Source organism: Rousettus aegyptiacus, unplaced genomic scaffold (genome assembly GCF_014176215.1).
Source record: "Rousettus aegyptiacus isolate mRouAeg1 unplaced genomic scaffold, mRouAeg1.p scaffold_m13_p_4, whole genome shotgun sequence".
Lineage (NCBI taxonomy): Eukaryota > Metazoa > Chordata > Mammalia > Chiroptera > Pteropodidae > Rousettus > Rousettus aegyptiacus.
The window spans coordinates 132987082-133004458 of NW_023416307.1; the positions used below are offsets into that span (position 1 = coordinate 132987082).

Here is a 17377-nt window from a genome sequence, read left to right on the forward strand (position 1 = left end):
TCTTATTTCCTCTGTTCCAGTTGCACACAAGCTCCACAATGACAGAAACCCTGTGTGTCCTCACCTAGTGCCTAGCAGCTAATAGGCACTCCACACTTACCGAATGAATGAACCCACAGAGCAAACATAAACCTAGGAAAAGAGATACTAGCATGGTATTTCCCAGAGTAGGATCTGGTGCTACAAAAAGATTAAGGAACTTGTCCGAGATTTTAGTGGAGGAACTGAGACTCAAACTGACCAGGGCTGGGCTTTCAAACCACTGCAGGAATTGATCATCAGCCTTAAATATTTCTTTCCCAACACACACACACACACACACACACACACACACACACACACACACACACACACGCAATACCCCAAAAAGCAGGTTGGAGATTTCTATCTCACATACAATTACCCCAAATTTCTTAAATATAAAATGTTGGCATTTCAGGGAAGAAAAAAACACTTGAAAACAAATGGATCTGAATGATCTGACTTTATTTAGCCTGCCAATACAATTATTTTGGTAATAAATTAATATTTACAGTTACAAAAATGTCAAGTGGTAGGAAAATGCTTCTAAATGTGGAAAGGATATGTAAAATGCTTTAAACAGTTGACTTTATAATTTTCAAACTCAGAAGTGTAATAATATCAAGTTACTGAAGAATGGAGTCTCTGTAATTCATAATTGTTTTGAGTTTATAAAGGTTTCAATTACCACTTCAGCTCCTGCAAGTTACAAAGCCTGAAATTATGGAACTAACATTTTAGAAATTACCTGATCCAGTCTTATAAGTGTACAGATGAAGAATCCACTGGCCTTGCCAAAGATTATAAAGCTAGTAAGAGACAGAGGTTGGATTATAAATCAGTTCTCTGAGGTGGTCCAAAAATATCTGCTGAGCTAAATAAGGCACATATATCACACAGAACTCTAAAAGACCCTGCCTGGTTTTACTTTCTGCTTGACAGAAGTTTAAATTTAAATCCTGATGTGTTCTTTTGTAGTTAACAAATTTAGTGATTCAGTTGCTTTGGAAACAAAATCATTGCCATGATTGCAGCTCATCGCTGATCTCTGCTGTTTATGCTTCTTTTCTGCTGGGATGTTTGGACTAAGGCAATTTGTCTTCCTGTTCTTCTGTGCTCATTGACCTATATCAAGGGTGTCTGTTCTTGGTTGAAATTCATCATCAGCTGAAGGAGCCAATGTCATCAATACCTACAAAACCATCAACATTTGTGTATGGGACAGTTTGTTCCTCTTTGCAGCTCATTCCCACCAGGGTCAGCACCAGCTCTGTTCATCGGAGCCATCACTGGCTCCAAAGCAACTGTGGATTACTTCTAGGATGTAAGTGTCCCGAACAATGAGATTTCTCACCACATTAAGAATATGCCATATAATGCTTCATATCATGCACCAAGCACTTCTAGCACATTTTTAAATGATTTATGTCTTAGCCTAATGGCTGTGCATAGCCATGCTAGTAGGTAAAAAGAGGGCACTCATTTTAATTTAAACCTCGATGAGTGTGTGCAGCACATTTATCAATCAATAATAGAATGTTCATATTCTGGCAAGCTATTTTTCTTTCTAATTATAGGAGCCATTCCCAAAATAAACTGCCATTTTTTTTTTTGAAACTTTATATACACACAGCAAAATTATAAAGTGAATTTCCATGTAAGTGATTCTCATTTCTTGCTACTCTCAGCACTGCAGCAAAGGAAGACTGCTAGCCTATATTTATATATTTCTTTTTCTCCAGGGCAACATTTCTCTGTAAGAGCAAATGTTTGGTTTGGTTGCAATTTACAGAGGCTTATCAGATGTTCTCTCAGGGCCATACTTATTTAGAACAGGCATCTCATTTTCAAGTTCATCTTCAGCAAATACAAGAGTTTTGCCTTTTAGGAGTAGTGACTTGATTTTGCGATAATGCTAAAAGCACTACCACCACCCATGAAGACTTGTCATTACCTCTGATCTAGAATGCAATTTTATTAGCTATATCTAAAAATTAACGGACAAACAAGAACTCAGACACAGAAACATTTGCTCTGATCTGGCAACGACGTTCAAGCATTTAATTTACTACACTGGCATGCTTTTCACTTATTCTGTTACCAATTTCACTTCCTTTGGCTGCTTTGTTTGTTTGTTTGTTTTATCCTGTCCAGATTTTCAAGAAGCATGCAGAATATTGACAGAGAAATGCCATGCTCTTTGACCATTTCACTTTTTGACTTTTCTTTCTCACTAATTTTTAGCTCTGGAAAAATTGCGAGCTCAGTATATTTCCTAATACCATGACCAGAACACAAAGCATGAAGTACAACAGAAAAGGCATGCTTAATAACGGGAACATTCTAATAACGGCAAGACTGAGAAGACCGGATTGGAGTGGGAACTAATATTCCTAAGTTCAGAACAGCAAAGCTGATGCCAAATTTCAAAAACGACTAACTTTAATAATCTTAATAACCAATTCAAAAATAAAAATCCTTTTTTATTACGGAATCCTAATGACTTTGAGGTAGATGATGCTGTTATGAGATGATAATAATTAGTTATAAGATATAAAAATTAAACTAAGAGGAAAAAAGCACTGATTTGAAATTGCCTTCCTTTAAATTCATATGGAAAATTAAGAACACTTTTTCCAATTCAAAGTTCTAAGCACAAAATCCAGGTATGTCATATCCTGGACTTGCTCCTTTAATTGGAGATGAACTTGGTAGCCGATGGAATGAATCCACCCTCTAACGGAACAGCAAACTACAAAACAGTTGTCCTCATGAAGAAGCCAGTAACTCTGCATTCATTTTTTTTCAGCTTGGCTCATTCCCAAATGTTCAGGATTTGGATTCCTAGTGTTTTTCAGCATTTAACTAATTCTTTGCTGGTGGAAGGGGCTGGGATTGTTTCTCCATACATAAACTGCTCCTAAGAAAGAACAAACACAACATTAATCATTCAGTGTCTGTGTCACAAACATATTAATATTAAACTTTCATCTTGTCACAGAATCAATCCAGCTTTGAATTTTTCCATTGTTGTATCACTTCATCCTTGTTCAGAGTCAATGTCAATACCAGAATTATAAACTTAAAAATGTATCATTTTTTAGTCCTGAATTTATATTTAATGTAAAGCACCTTATCTTATAAACAAGCATGCTCACTTTCACTTACAGAGCATCCACTTCTCAGAAATCACATTTTTAAAGATATTGCCACACCTTTTAAGTTCCTGTATTAACTACTACTTATACTAAAACTTTTCCACTTCAGCATTTGGTCATTCAAATACCCGTCCTCTTTGAAGTATTTATTTCTTCCAACAAAAGGGACAACTCTTTGTGTGTTTCCCAACTGACATTATTTGCAACGTTAGCTGCTTTATAAATGAAATCCAATCTCTGATCATTTATTCTGTTTACGTCAGCTGCCACAAGAAATCTCTGCCTCCCAGGTTGCCCCAATCTCCTGCAATCTGGTCACCATAAGGATCAGCCTGTATCCTGCCCCTATCACTCCCTTACTCTTGCCTAGCACCTGGAACCTTCCCACTGTGCTCTTTGGAATTCATGGTCCATCATTAGAACAATGCTCCATATTCTCGACCTCTTTAAAACGTCCCTGCACATTCTTGCTCTAACACAGTGGTCTCAAAGTGTAGTGCTGGTGGTGGTGGTGGTGTGTGTGTTGATTTTGTCCCCAGGGGACATTTGGCGACATCTGGAGACATTTTGAGTTGACACCACTGTGCTACTGGCTAATGGGTACAGGCCAGGGATGTTACTAAACACCCTCCAATGCACAGGGCAGCTCTGTACAGCAAAGTTGTTCAGCCTAAAATGTCCATAATGCTGAGGCTGAGAAAAGGCCATTCTCTAAGGACACTGTTTCCTCTGTAACCCCTCAAGTAATGGCTCCGTGTTCTCTCAGAGCCCCAGTACCACAGAGACCGGAGGAGAAGCTGGTTGCTCCATTCTGCTACTGCTCTCCTTCCCTCAAAACCCCACCAACTTTGAATCTTACTCCACGAAACTCTATCATCACTACTGCTCTCTGTTGTTGTACCTGCCTTAGATCCCTCATTCCAACCCCTCTGGGATCTCTAGCATATTCATCCTACCACCTTTACATTGCTGCTCACTCCCTTAATGTTTTCTTTACCTAGTTTAAATTCCACGGTCAATTATCATAATTGCTCTTCTCTCACTCCTTCCTATTCACTTGGCAAATCCACAAACTGGTTAAACCCAACTTCCTGTGTCTCCATTCACCCATGTGGCTGAATGTCTACCACCATTAAGCCCTCATGAGCTCCACCAGTTACTGCTCCATGTCTCTCCTCCCCTTTGCAATAAACTTCTTGAAAGCAAAGTCTACACTTGCTGCTTCCTATTCTCCCATTCTTTCCCCGTTTTCCATCAATCAGGCTCTGTCTCCTTTACTACACTGAAACCGCTTTTATAACCATCACAAATGGCCACCCCGTTAAAGCCAATGGTTAATTTTCAGTTATCTTTCTATCAGTAGCATCTGACAAGGTTGAGTACTTCCTCTACCTTTTCTCATCTGGCTTCCAGGATATGACACTGGAATATGAATTCTCCTCCTTCAGTGGTTGCTCCTTCTCCCCCAGCTTTGCTGATTCCTCACTTCCCTCCCTGACTCATTACGTTTCAGTGCCCCGATGTTCAGTTCTTTCTTTTGTCCGTCTCTACCACATTCAAGGTCCTGGTGATCTCATCCAATCTCATGGCTCTAGATGCTATCTACATGCTGATAACTCGCAAATTTACGGTGCTTGCTGACCACTTTTTGAACTCCAAACTTGGATATCCAATTGGCTTCTCCCCAGCTCCACTTGGATAAAAAATACACCTCTCAAACATAGTACGTCCAATTTCTACCCCTACACCTGCAGTTACCCCCATCTTAGCTGGTAGTAAATCCTTCCACTTACAAAGGCCACAAGTGTTTAAATCATCCTCGGCTCCTCTCATATCCTATATCCAATCAGTAAAAAAATCCCTGTCCTTTAAAGTATATCCAGAATCCAACCATTTCTTACCACCTCTGTTGCTGCAGCTGGTTCACGCTACTCATTCCCTCCTTTGATAAGTCTAATGGCCTCTGACCTGGTTCTTCTGCCTCTGTCCCTGCTCCTTCACAGTCTACTCTGGACACAGCAGCCGGCATCCCTCTTTTAAAACGTGAGCTGGCCCATGGCACTCCCTTGTTCAAGGACCTTCCAACAGTTCCCTATATCATTCGCAGGAAAAGCCAAAGTCCTTAAAGTGGCCCACAAACATCTCCGTGATCTGCCCACTCCAGTAATTCATCTTAGACAGTTCTCACCCTTATTTACTCTGCTCTGGTCACACTGGCCTCCTTGGTATTCCTTGATAAAACCAAGCATGTTCCTGAACAAGGGCCCCTTCACTGAAAGTTCCTTTTGTCAGGTTGCTCTTACCCGTCACTCTTTCAATCTTTGCTCAACAAGGCCTGCCATGATCTCCCTATTTAAAACTATAACATCTTCTCATACAGCACTCCTGCTCTCCATTACCCTGTTCTCTTTTTGTTCTAGAATACATTTTAATATAAGAATAAGTCAGTAAACTTCTAAATTACAGTCTAAACTATCGTCTCATGAGGCTAAGTGCCTGGTCCCACCTTCCCTATACTCATTTTAGAGTTCATCCTTAAGAATGTTAATCTCTGTTTTATGTCAATTATATATCAAAAAGAGAAAAGAATGTTAAGTTTCTTACTTAAGACTATTCAAAGCACTGACCAAAAGTTGGGGGTATGGATGGGCAGTAACAACATTTTATTTTGTTTTCTAGTGTTAATATCTTTGGGTGAAAAACAACAGGACAACTAAAGATTAAAATGAAATTGTAAAAGTACAACTATGACTATTTTTCAAACAACATATTGCTGACATTCTATGTATATGCCAGGTAAGAAATGCTATACAACTTTTCCTTTGAAAATAAGTCTAGGAGCACTGAACGATTTTAATTACTTATTAAATAAAGTAGGACTAAAGACTGTCAATTAAATAATCTTTATAATTATTTTTTATTTAAGAAGCAATAATTTTCACTGGATACTGAGCAGTTTTCTTATTTCCTTGCTAAGACTAAAATGAGTTAATCTGAGCTTAAAATTTTTTAATTTACGATATGGCTGTTTATTAATGGCTTTTAAAATGTTTTTTAAAACATAGCATTTACCTAACACACTGTTTAGAAAACATTCTCCTGCACTAACATATAGACAGGTTGCTCTAGGTTCTTGCGTTGCAACCCTTCCCCCACCTTTTAAAACGTGTTCTCTTACTTTGTCATAAATCACTTTTATAATGAGAGAGCAGCTAGGACACGTTGCCACGTCTTCCCCATTCTCCAAATCTTCCTATAACAAAATCAAACACGTATGATCAGTACAATCTTCCCTTTGCAATCTCCTCCTCCCAAACCCTGCCACCCCTATGGGCAAGCTCCTTTGCGACTTGCCTCCCTTCTGCGAGGGCCAAAAGGGCCTTCCGAGAGAAACACCAAGCCCCTTTTTTTCCCTGGAAGCGTCACTTGGGGGAAATACCAGTAAGGTTAGTCAAGGTTCAGTCGCCTCAAAACCTCTGGGAAGACAAAACCGCGTCACTTCCTCCAAGGAACTCTCTCAGGAAGTGGGACCCGAAGTAGGACTCTAAATGCGGGAGAATGGCGATAAGTCTGAAGATGCTCATCCCCCACCCCCGCCTGACTAAAGGCCTCAACGATGTGCCCACCGACAGTATACAGAGTATCAACTTTGCAGAGATTCATAAACAAGACAAAAACGGCGTGAATACCTATGAGCCACGTGGGCGACTGGACGGCGGAAGGGACGTCGTACAGCGAAAACGCGTCAGCTCTAACAAGTCGCCCGGAGGGATTCAATCGGAAGTTACCTTGGTGATGCAGAAGTTATCCCCACACGGGCAGGGGTAGAAATACGTCTCCAGGTCCTCGTCATATTGGAAGTCCTCGATCTCCACCTCGTCGTGAAACACCGCCATTGTCACTGGGGTCAGCAGAGTGCCCGTCACCCCCTCCTCCCGACTCCGAGCCGGGTCGTTCTAAGGCAGCAGATGCTGCCCGCAGCCGGGCGCTGTCACCACGCACCGACAGCCCGAACTAGCGCTTCCGGCGAGGAGACAATGACGCCACTGCGGCCTCGGAGGCCAAATGGGTGACCCGGTAGCGGTCACCATGGAGATGCCTGAGCGAGGGGGCGGAGACACCGGAAGACGGCGCTCACTGCCGAGTTGCGGCGCACCGCTTCGCCCATTGGACGGAAGCGAGTAATGGACGTGATGACCGGTCGCGCTGCCGCTACGTCACGACGGGGACACCTGGAAGCTTCCAGGCACGGCCGTGGAATTTGGCCCGTGTCTGCAGGCTAGGTATCCGTAGGGATGGCGGCGCGGAGGCGTTCGACCGCGGCTGCTGTTGTGTGAGCTCATGTCCACCGACCTTAGGAGGCCCCCAACCAGACCTGGCTGGAGGCCGCCGCAGGCCTAGGTAGCAAACTCCCCGCGCCCGGCGCCCCTGGGGAAGAGCCATCTCTTTGGTCTTCGGCGGCGGCGCGAGCAGTTCAGCTTCCTCGGTCTCCCTCCGGGCCTTCCCGGTGACGGACATAAAGCAACCTTGGAATTTCGGTTCACCGGGTGACCTTGGGCTCAGGGCGACGCCTAGCTTGTATTTCCTCGCTGCACTCGTCTCTTCAGGTATATCTCCGCTTCTTCCTTACTCCCTATTATATCCAGATACCCTAAATTGTGTTGCTGAAAGGACCAAGACCTGGGAGACGGATTGAGTTCTACTCCTATGTTTGCCAAGCATATGATATTATTTACTATAGTGTTTTGTAATAACATTGATAACATCACCCTTTATTTAGAGAGTTTACTATGTGCGAGATGTTGCGCTAAGTATAATCTTCCATTAACCTTGGGAGTTTAGATGCTACTCCATATTATTAATCTTCAAATTAAGATACAGAGAGTTGGGAATCTTGACCAAAATCACATAACTAGAAAATGAAGAGCCTGTGTGTTGCCAGAACTTGGGAACAAATTCATTAACTTATGCGAACCACAATTTCTTTTTCATAAAAGTAATAGCATCAGCAGGCAGAAGTTATTACCACGAGGGCTATTTATATGGGAAACGAAATACAGATCAAAGGTGCTCTGTCTTGGAAGCAGTGCTCATGCCTGTTTTAGTACAACCATGGGCATGTTGCTTCATTACTAGGCATTAATTCAAATCTTGGAAGAGAAGGAATGCAGTGCAATTAAAAGAAGCTCTGCTGAGAAGCAGACCTGGGCTCAGAATCTGACTATTGTGGAACTAGCTCTGAGAGCTGGATATTTACATTCTTTGGTTCTTGTTTCTTCTGACTAAAAAAGGATTGGATTAGAGATGATTTGCAAGATCCATTTCAGATCTAACATTCTCCTTTTGTGTGGAAATGATGAGTTTTATTTGGTTCAGCAACTGCATGTACCATATTTAGTTTATGTTAATATAATGTATACGTAATACACATACACATATGTACACATCCCTATGCTTATTTATGTACACAAATGTTTGCATGAAGTTACCAATTTTATGCACAATGAAATGAAGTTCCACCTAGTTTAGCTCTTTTCAGGCTTGAAAACCTAAAGGCAGAGGAGTCTTTGGGAGAAGATTCAGAAGTTATGTTAAAGGAGTTTATAGATTGTTTCAAAGGCTCACAGACACTCCATTTTGCATAACTGGAGATCTACCCAGCAGTTAGGAAAGATTTTTAAACTTTTTGAGGGTTAAGTGGGATGATTCTGCTTTCTTTGAGCAAAGAAAGAATTCTAGCAAAGCCCATTTAGCCCAGTGACTGTTCCCTGTAGACACAGATATTCCCAGGTAGCCTCTTGGAGACAGAAGGGCAGGGGAGAATCTCCAGTGGCTATTTGGTAGTCCCAATGAGAATTTTGAGGTTGGGAACCATCTTTAGTTCTTCAGTGCTTCTTAGAATAAGTACGTACAAATTAAAGATGAGCCATTTTTGAGTGTATAGAAATGGGTGCAGTCATATTTGATTCATGAAAGTATAAATTGGTAGACCTTTTAGAAAGCAATTTGGATCTATCAAAAACAATTTTCTGGGGCATCTTAAAATCTGACGTTAGTAGTGCTACAAATTACAGGTGTTGTTGGGTAATTTTTTTTTTTTATAATTTCTTTGTAATTTACAATTTTTCTTTGACTACATATTACCTAAAATGGAAGAAGAAAAATTAATGAGACGTGAATTAATAATTAACACTATGTGCCAGGCACTGTGCCAAATGGTTTACATGCATTATTGTATCATTAAAATCTCCCAATGAGGTAATAGGGTATCATCAATACCATCTTCACTGCTGGGAAACTTGAGAGTTCAGGTCAGGGCTAAGGAGACTTGCCTAAACAGGCAAAGCTGGTGAGTGGCAGTAAGTTATGGTGCAAATTCAGATCCGTCTGATCCCAGAACCTAGGCTTTTCATAACTTTGATGCCATCTCGATATGATGGTGTTGAAGCAGAGCTAGATTAAACAAGTAGCCCCAAAGCTCTGCAGACTGCTGAGATTTTTGCTAGAGCAGTGCTGATTCCCTTGAGACCTAGATTTGGGTGTCTCCTTGGTCTTCCAGACTGTTTTCATCCTGCCATCTGTTGGCCATCCCCTTGTCTGGCTAGAGGTGGTTCCCTGTATGGTTCTGTGCAGTTCGAGTTCATTCTGTGCTGAAGAAAGTAAAAACATAGCCAAACATGTGGTGCGTTGTTTTTTTTTTTTTTTTTTTTTTTTTACTCCACCCAGTATTTTAAATAAAACATTACAGTAACTACTAAACTTTACATTTATTCCTGAAAGGTAATGGAAACATTTGGTAATGAGACATTTTGGGACCCTGGAAACGTGACAAAAGCAGATTTACTAGTTGCTATGGGATCCTTTGAGGTCAAAAATTTATGGCTTAAAATTTTTTCTTTTTTTTTAAATCATGAAATGTTAACACTACTGATCTGGAAATTAACAGTGACTGAAATAATTAGCATAAAATCAAATTTGGAAATAGATCATAATTATGTAATAGAAACTGTTTTATGAGTGGTGTTGTGTATCAGGCTAAGGGGAGTTTTTATTAGTAATATCAAACCACTACTTCTCTAGATTGTTTGGTAGGGAGGCAGGGGGTTAATGTATTTGGGTTAGATTTTTGGAACACTCTTCTTGCTTGCCAGATACTTCCATAGATATTTATTCCTCTAAGCAATCCAATGAGATAGTGTTGGCATTCCCATTTAAAATGGTAAAAGATGACTGGCCTAAGATCAAAAAGCAGGATGGAGTCAGACCTGAGCCCAGTACCACGGATTACAAGTCAAGCACTCTCGAAATAACTTGGATACTGCTAGGGTTCCCTTATCAAATGCCAAATGCCCAGAAGCCCCTTACTCCTTCAGTGGCACCGAGGATTCTAAATCAACAGGTGCTATGGTATTTCTGTAAATTTACTTTATTTCAGTGCATTAATGCTTTTCGAGTCATTTCTGGTTTTTCTTTCACTGCTCTCTCACACTTCATCCAATCTGTCAACACGTCCTAGGGCTCTAATTCCAAGATACGTTCCATGCTCATCTACTTACGTCATCTCTGTAGCTTTGTCCTACTCTCCCTTTAGACTGGGGCTTTCTAACTGGAGTTCCTGCTTAAACTCTTGCTCCTCTGTGATCAGTTCTTCCCTTAGCAGTGTGAGCGATCTTTTAATGTAGATTCAGTCATGTTCCTCTCCCGGTTTATTGAAACTCTTTAGTTCCTTCCAGTTGCCCTTAGAGTAAAGTACACCCTTACCATGGCCTGATGTGATCTGGGATGTGCTACCTGCTCGACTTCATGTCATATCACTCTCCCGTAGCTCACTGGCTGTGGTTCTTCTAACACACCAAATACACTTATTTCACTTATTTCCATGATTGGGCTTCCGCCAAAGTGCCATGCCCTTAATGTCTGCTTCGCCACCTCTTCATCATCATTCGGGTCTCAACTAAAATGTCTCTTGAGAGAGGGCTTTCCTGATGTTCCCTCACCCGCCCCTTCACTCTTATTTCCTCTTATCACACACAGTATTATATGAGATGATGTAATTATCTCATTATCTGTTTACTATTATCTGTTACATGCACTGTAATAAATACTGCATGATGGCAAGGACCTTGTGTCTGGTTCTTTATTCTGTCTCCATGGCCTGAAATAGTGCCTGGCATCCCATTAATTGTTAAATAAATTTTGTGTACTTATTGAACAGAAACCAGTATGGTTCATTTTAAATATCAAATTTGATCTATTGGTTGCAGTAATTTTTTTTTTACTGCATAAATGGATCTGTTTTATTTGGCATTTATGATAGTTTTCTCTGTTTTAGAAATAGAGCTAATTAAGAATATTTTTGGTGAGGTAAGGCCTATGAGAATACAAACATTTATGGAATATTCTTGTTTGTATGGTTTTAGAAAATAATATATGTTACTATTACATAGTTAATATTTACATCAAATATATGAAACCATTTGATATATTTTAAAAAACAGGTAGTTTTGTTTTTTAAATATCTTATTGCTTTGGAAGTCACTTTGAACACATTTTGATAAAAATACCCTTTGTTTACCAGTAGGTGGCACTCTTGGTCATGGTTACTATTATAAAACAAGATTTTAGAATTTTAAAGAGAACACCTTGTAAAAATAAACATTTCTTTGTTTTCTAGTTTAGTGGTAGGCCATTCAAACAGCATAATCACTAAAATATATATCTTATGTGAGGACAGCTTATTTTAGCAATAGTTGTCTAAAACTTTGAGCAGAACAATGTTTCATATTAAACTATATATATCAGTTAATTTTTATGAGGGAACTTGGCCTTAAATGACACTGGCTATATCATTCCAGCCATTGGTCTGGTTTTTCATGGGGTGGATATCCCGAGGAGCAGGAGTTAAAGGCCAAGAAAGATGAAAAGTGAAACAGTAAGAGAAGCAATTAGGAAAGTAAAAAAAAAAAAAAAAAAAAAAACGCTAAAAAAAAAAAGTGGAAACACGAGGAGGAAGAATTGATGGAAAGGGGATAATTGAGAATAGACTTGCTGTGAGGTGATTCCTGCTAATTATAATGAGCTTTCCTTCTGCAGCTAAGAAATAGTAGTGCTTTTTAAGTTTCCCAAAACGTTTTCTTATATGTCGTCTCTGCCATTACAGGAACTTTGTGAGAATGTCAATGTATGGAAACACTGTCTGTATTCCAACTGGTGTGTATCTGAAGGTCTCAGTATAATACCAGGACCAAAATATTGCGTGTCATTCAGTCAGCCAGCCATATACTTAATGACTCCTAGGATCTCATGGGCTTCTAAAGTAAGTTTCTTTCAGTGATTAACATGCCATTTTTGGTTTAGCACATTTTAAAGGAGAGAAACTACATTTAGTAGTCTTGCATGAGGTAAAGGGGCCTTATACTTTTTTCATTTACTAGGGAAAATATCAATTAACATATTCATCTACAAAGATGCTACATCATACAGTGGTATCTAAAGATTAGCTATGAAGCAGTGGCTTTTTGATATGATTTAATTATAACTGAATAAATTAGATATGACTTATATCAGCACCTGATTTAATTACTTTTATAAGCTCCCTAAGAAGTTTTTTGTTTTGTTCATGTCTGTATCCTCAGTGCCTGACACGTAATGGGTTCATGTCTGTATCCTTAGTGCCTGACACGTAATGGGCTCTTAATAAATATTTATCAAATGAAGGGCTAAATTAATGAATATAGAGTAGGAACCTAAGTCCACCTAGCCTGAATATTTTTCTAACACTAAGTTTATTGCCATTAATTTATATGGTGCCTTCAAAAGGTGTTCACATATGTCTCCATTTATTCTCAAGCTAACTAAGGTGGGTAAGGACAGATACAGCAGTATAATGTGTTAAAAGCAGCCATCTTGGGTATAGAAATATTTACAAATTAACTGAGGAAAACAAAATGGTAGAAACCAAAAACATATATCATCTGACTCCTAATTAGTGCTTTTGCTGATAGGCTAGTAGTTTTTAGAATTTGAAATGTTGGGAACCTTTCTGGGTTTTTGTGTTTTAAACTTTTATTGAAGTATGTAACGTACAAACAAAAAAGTACAAAAATCCTAAGAGGACAGCTTGATTAATTATATTACAACAATTTTTTTAGAGCAGCTTTGGGTTCATAGCAAAATTGAAGGGAAAGTACAGAGATTTCTAATATACCCCACCCCCACAGATGCATAGCCTTCCCCATATCAGCATTTCCCCCTGAAGTGGTACAGTTGTTAAAATTGATGAACCTACACTGACACATCATTATCACCCAAAGTCCATAGTTTACAGCTCACTCTTGGTGTTGTATGTTCTGTGGATTTGGGCAAATGTTTAATGACATGTGTCTATCATTACGGTGTCATACAGAGTGTTTTTACTGCCCTAAACATCCTTTGTGGTTTGATGAATTTTTACAAAATGAGAATACTCTTGCAGTCGGCGTTCAGATTAAAAAACAATGTTGTCACTTCTCCAAGGGTAACTGCTAACTTGATCTTCAACTTTGTAGATTAATTTTTTCTGTTTCTCTACTTTATGTGACTGGACTACTTTCATTCTTTTATTCAATATTTGTGGTATTTACCTGTGTTATGCATATAGTTGCAGTTTGTTCGTTCTCATTGCTGTAAACTTCAGACAATTTGTCTGCCCCTTGCACTTTAACAAGAAATGTTAAAACTTATTTGATGGGTGGAATAAAACTATCAGGCAATTAGAAAATCTCTCCTCTTCTGTAATAGCTTAAGATTAGTCATAGAACTTGGTCAGAGATTTTGGAGACTAATAGAGAACATGAATATTTGATGCCACCAATAATTACATATGTATGTACTGTGGAGATCTATTGAATCAGCTCTAAATAATGGCAGAAATTCAGGGTGAAGTTAGGCCCTTAATTGCTTTGTTGTTAGAGGAGTAAGATCATAAGCATGCCTAGCTTGAATATTGGCCCCTAAAATAGTTTGATATTTTTCTACTTTTTCTTAAAGTATTTTAACTTTTAGTTTTATGTTTGCTCAGGAAGCACCATGGCCTGTGCTGCTGTCGTGGTCCCTGGGTTTTTACGAAGCTCCGTTGGAGCCATCTGCACCCAGGCTGCTTCGTTGAGATTGATGCCCAGCACCTTGCGCCATCTTACTCTAGCCAGGTGAGCCATTGCCCTTCAGTGTCATTTGAGGTTGATTTTCAAAGAGACCTGACCTGCATGTTGGTTGCGAGAGGCATATCAAACTCCTAAAGTCATAACATAGCACTGCTTAAATGTGCATAACATCAGTAAATTGTTAAACTTTAGTTAGATGTGCAATTTTTCATTGACCATTTTCTAGGATCCATAATGTTATATTGTATTTCGGATAGTCATGATATTACAGGGGATAATAATTTAATGATTACTCATGAGGATAATTCTTAATAACTTAATTTTACTTTCTATTAAAGCATAATGAAATCCAAAAAGAAAACTGATCACTTGGAGAGAACTGCAAATGTCGTTCGACGGGAGGTTTGTATCTTTGGGCTGTGGCAAGTTTTCTTAGGCTGGACAGTTTGCACACAGTTTGACTGCCTTATGGAGAAGATATTAGATGAGCTTGACCTTTGAAGGACAGAGGTTATTTTTTTGTTCAGAACTTTTCTGAACAGGACATAGGACAACTGATTTGAAAAGATGACAGTGAAATACTCAAATTGTTCCCTTTGAACTTGGAATGAATGGATTAATTTTTGGTGAAAGAAGTATAGCAGCAGTTCAGGGAACTGTCCTCACAGGTATGTGTAGGGTTGTGTTTTAGGGATAGAACTTCTTTTAGAGCCTACACTTTATGAATAGCTTAGTTTTCTTTCCTTCCTTCCTTCCTTCCTTCCTTCCTTCCTTCCTTCCTTCCTTCCTTCCTTTTTCTTTTTCTTTTTCTTTTTCTTTTTCTTTTTCTTATTTTTTTTGACATTATGTCTTAAGGTCCTTTTCTTATCCCTGCTTTAGAACAACTGTTTTATCCAGGGAGAAAACAATAACCTCTGAGAAAGGAAGGTGGGCGAGCTCTTGGTACTGTTCCCATGTGCAGACTTTTCCCCACCATATTCAGACTGTAGAATGTTAATCCACCGTCTGAAGGGGTGTCAAGGGCTGGGGAATAAGGATCCTCACCCTTTAACTCAGTGAGTAACCACATTTCCTTTTACAAACATAAATTGGAACTTTGTTTTGCTTTTTGAGTGATTTTTTCAAGTATTTAGATACATTTAGCTTAGTGTTAAAAGTTAAAAAAATTTCACATAAAGAATGATTTATACACTTCTATAACACGGTTAGACATTGTATTGTCACAGTAGCTTTGAGTAATAATAGCAGGATACTATTTTATGTTCAAGAGTATTGTTTAGGCCCCACTTTTCAAACTAAATCTATTTTCAGAAAATTGCTTTGGCACTAAGGGTGGTGTGTTTGTGGATTAAGCTCTAAGCCGATGTTTTGTGAAGTCTATGTACAATTAGTTCTGCATAACATTTTTGGAAGTGTGGGAAAATATACTTTTCCCACCAATAATAAATCCAAAAATACTTTTTTGGGGGATTTGTTCAACACACAAAAATGCTGACTCTGTAAATGTAAGATTTCTTAGAATTTTTTTTTTTTGAAAAGTGAAACCTTGCCAGTTTTTAAGAAAAAGAAGTTTAACAGTTGTAGACTGTACTCTTTTCTATTATATTTTGAGGCGGGTAGAACTGGTGCAGAATTTGGCAGACTTTCTGTAAGGGGCTAGATAGTATTTTAGACTTCATGAGCCATGCTGTCTATCTTAGCTCTAACTACAAAACTCTGCCTTTATAGTGTGAAAATAGCCATAGATAACACATAGACAAATCAATGTGGCTGGATTCCAATAATATGTTCTTTACCAAAACGTTCAGATTTGGTCTGTGGATTGTAGTTTGCCAACCCCCGAATTAGCTATTTCTGAATTTTATAGGACAAAATTATTGAGACTTTTTGGGGGCGTTATTTTGAGCCAAGTTTAAGAAGACTACACAGAATGTTAATGTAAACTCTTAATAGTGTGATTGAAAAGTTGAGGATTTTAATTCCCAGAAGTCATAAAATTACAGGGCTAATTCCAACCATGCTCTTACCTTGGTGGAAGAGTTTTCCAATTGCAACTCTTATCTTTTTCTTCTGTTACTAATATCCACTCCTTTCCTAAAGAGAAAAAGATCTGGGAGCTAGGAGGAGCTGAATAAAGCTAGATGATGTCTGGGGCCACTACCTGAGTGGTATAAAGTCATCGGGGCTCACCCCAGTCCTTCCACAGGGAAGCTCCTGGCCATAGAGCAGAAGCTCAGCCTTGGACTTGCTGAAATGAATAGCACTTCAGGTTGAGATGTAACAGAACTGGCTCACCTCATGGTCTTGTCTGTATTGCAGATATACTTTACAAAACTCCCCACCTGCTACTTGCTCTTCAGTTAAAATCTGAAGTAGCCTAAGGGTAAGATTCCGTCTTCATCTTGCAAAAGACGAAGCAGAGTCTAGGAGCTATCTAGTGGCTTCTCCCAGGGCCAGAGGGAAGCTCCAGACCAGGTCTGTGATTCTTAGGCCAAAGAACCCTGCTGCCCCTTCCGGAGTGGGTAGAGAATGGAGCACTCATCCACCCAGAAATGTCCTTTCCTTATTATGCACTGGGTTCCCTTTAGAGAACTTACTCAATGATCATGATATGATGTTAATGCTTCTTACTTAGGGCTGTAAATAAATGTAACCAGTTTGGGATCATGCTGATGCAGTAAACTGAGCTCTGAATTGAATGACATTGGACTGTGTTGCGCTCACATTTTTTTCTTAGGGATCAACGAATAAGCAGTCTGGGTAACAGAAATGTCAAGGAGGTAAGAGTAGAAATACTGTAGTGCAGCAAGATTGTTCAGGTAAAACTAAGATTTCATTGGCGGAGTCACTGTGTGCTTGGTCCCTGTAGAGGGCTGACCCACTGAGCAAGATGTACTCTATTCATCAATTTGATGAGAGAGTTTGGTAATGAAAGAATATTTTAAATTACTAATTCTTATGCAATACTTTGAAAATATGCCAGGTCCTGGGGTTACAGCATTGAAAATGATAAATAAGATCCCTTACCTTAGATTCTAGTGGAACTCTGATCAGAAG

At 39.2% G+C, this 17377-nt stretch overlaps 2 protein-coding genes across 5 annotated transcripts in view; one reads left to right on the forward strand and one right to left on the reverse strand.

The window, feature by feature from the left end:
- Nucleotides 1-465: 465 nt before the first annotated feature.
- On the reverse strand, nt 466-7215 carry DPH3 (diphthamide biosynthesis 3). 2 transcript variants are annotated; one of them, XM_016140226.2, is made up of 3 exons: nt 6968-7215; nt 6358-6432; nt 466-2941 (listed from the first exon to the last, which is right to left on the reverse strand). In XM_016140226.2, the coding sequence occupies exons 1-3, from the start codon at nt 7073-7075 to the stop codon at nt 2876-2878; spliced, it is 249 nt and encodes an 82-aa protein (XP_015995712.2). In that variant the 5' UTR covers nt 7076-7215; the 3' UTR covers nt 466-2875. The 2 variants fall into 2 exon arrangements, with proteins under 2 accessions (XP_015995712.2, XP_015995711.1); XM_016140225.2 differs by having other exon boundaries at nt 6336-6432.
- Nucleotides 7216-7250: 35 nt separating this feature from the next.
- OXNAD1 (oxidoreductase NAD binding domain containing 1) overlaps nt 7251-17377 on the forward strand; it is a 34784-nt gene continuing 24657 nt past the window's right edge. The window contains exons 1-4 of one of the 3 annotated variants that reach the window (XM_016140223.2): nt 7251-7786; nt 12340-12495; nt 14239-14365; nt 14659-14722. In XM_016140223.2, coding sequence (XP_015995709.2) covers nt 14247-14365; nt 14659-14722 — 183 coding nt within the window. In that variant the 5' untranslated portion in view covers nt 7251-7786; nt 12340-12495; nt 14239-14246. The remainder of the gene's footprint in view (nt 7787-12339; nt 12496-14238; nt 14366-14658; nt 14723-17377) is intronic. The other 2 variants (XR_001596317.2, XM_016140224.2) reach the window with 2 other exon arrangements.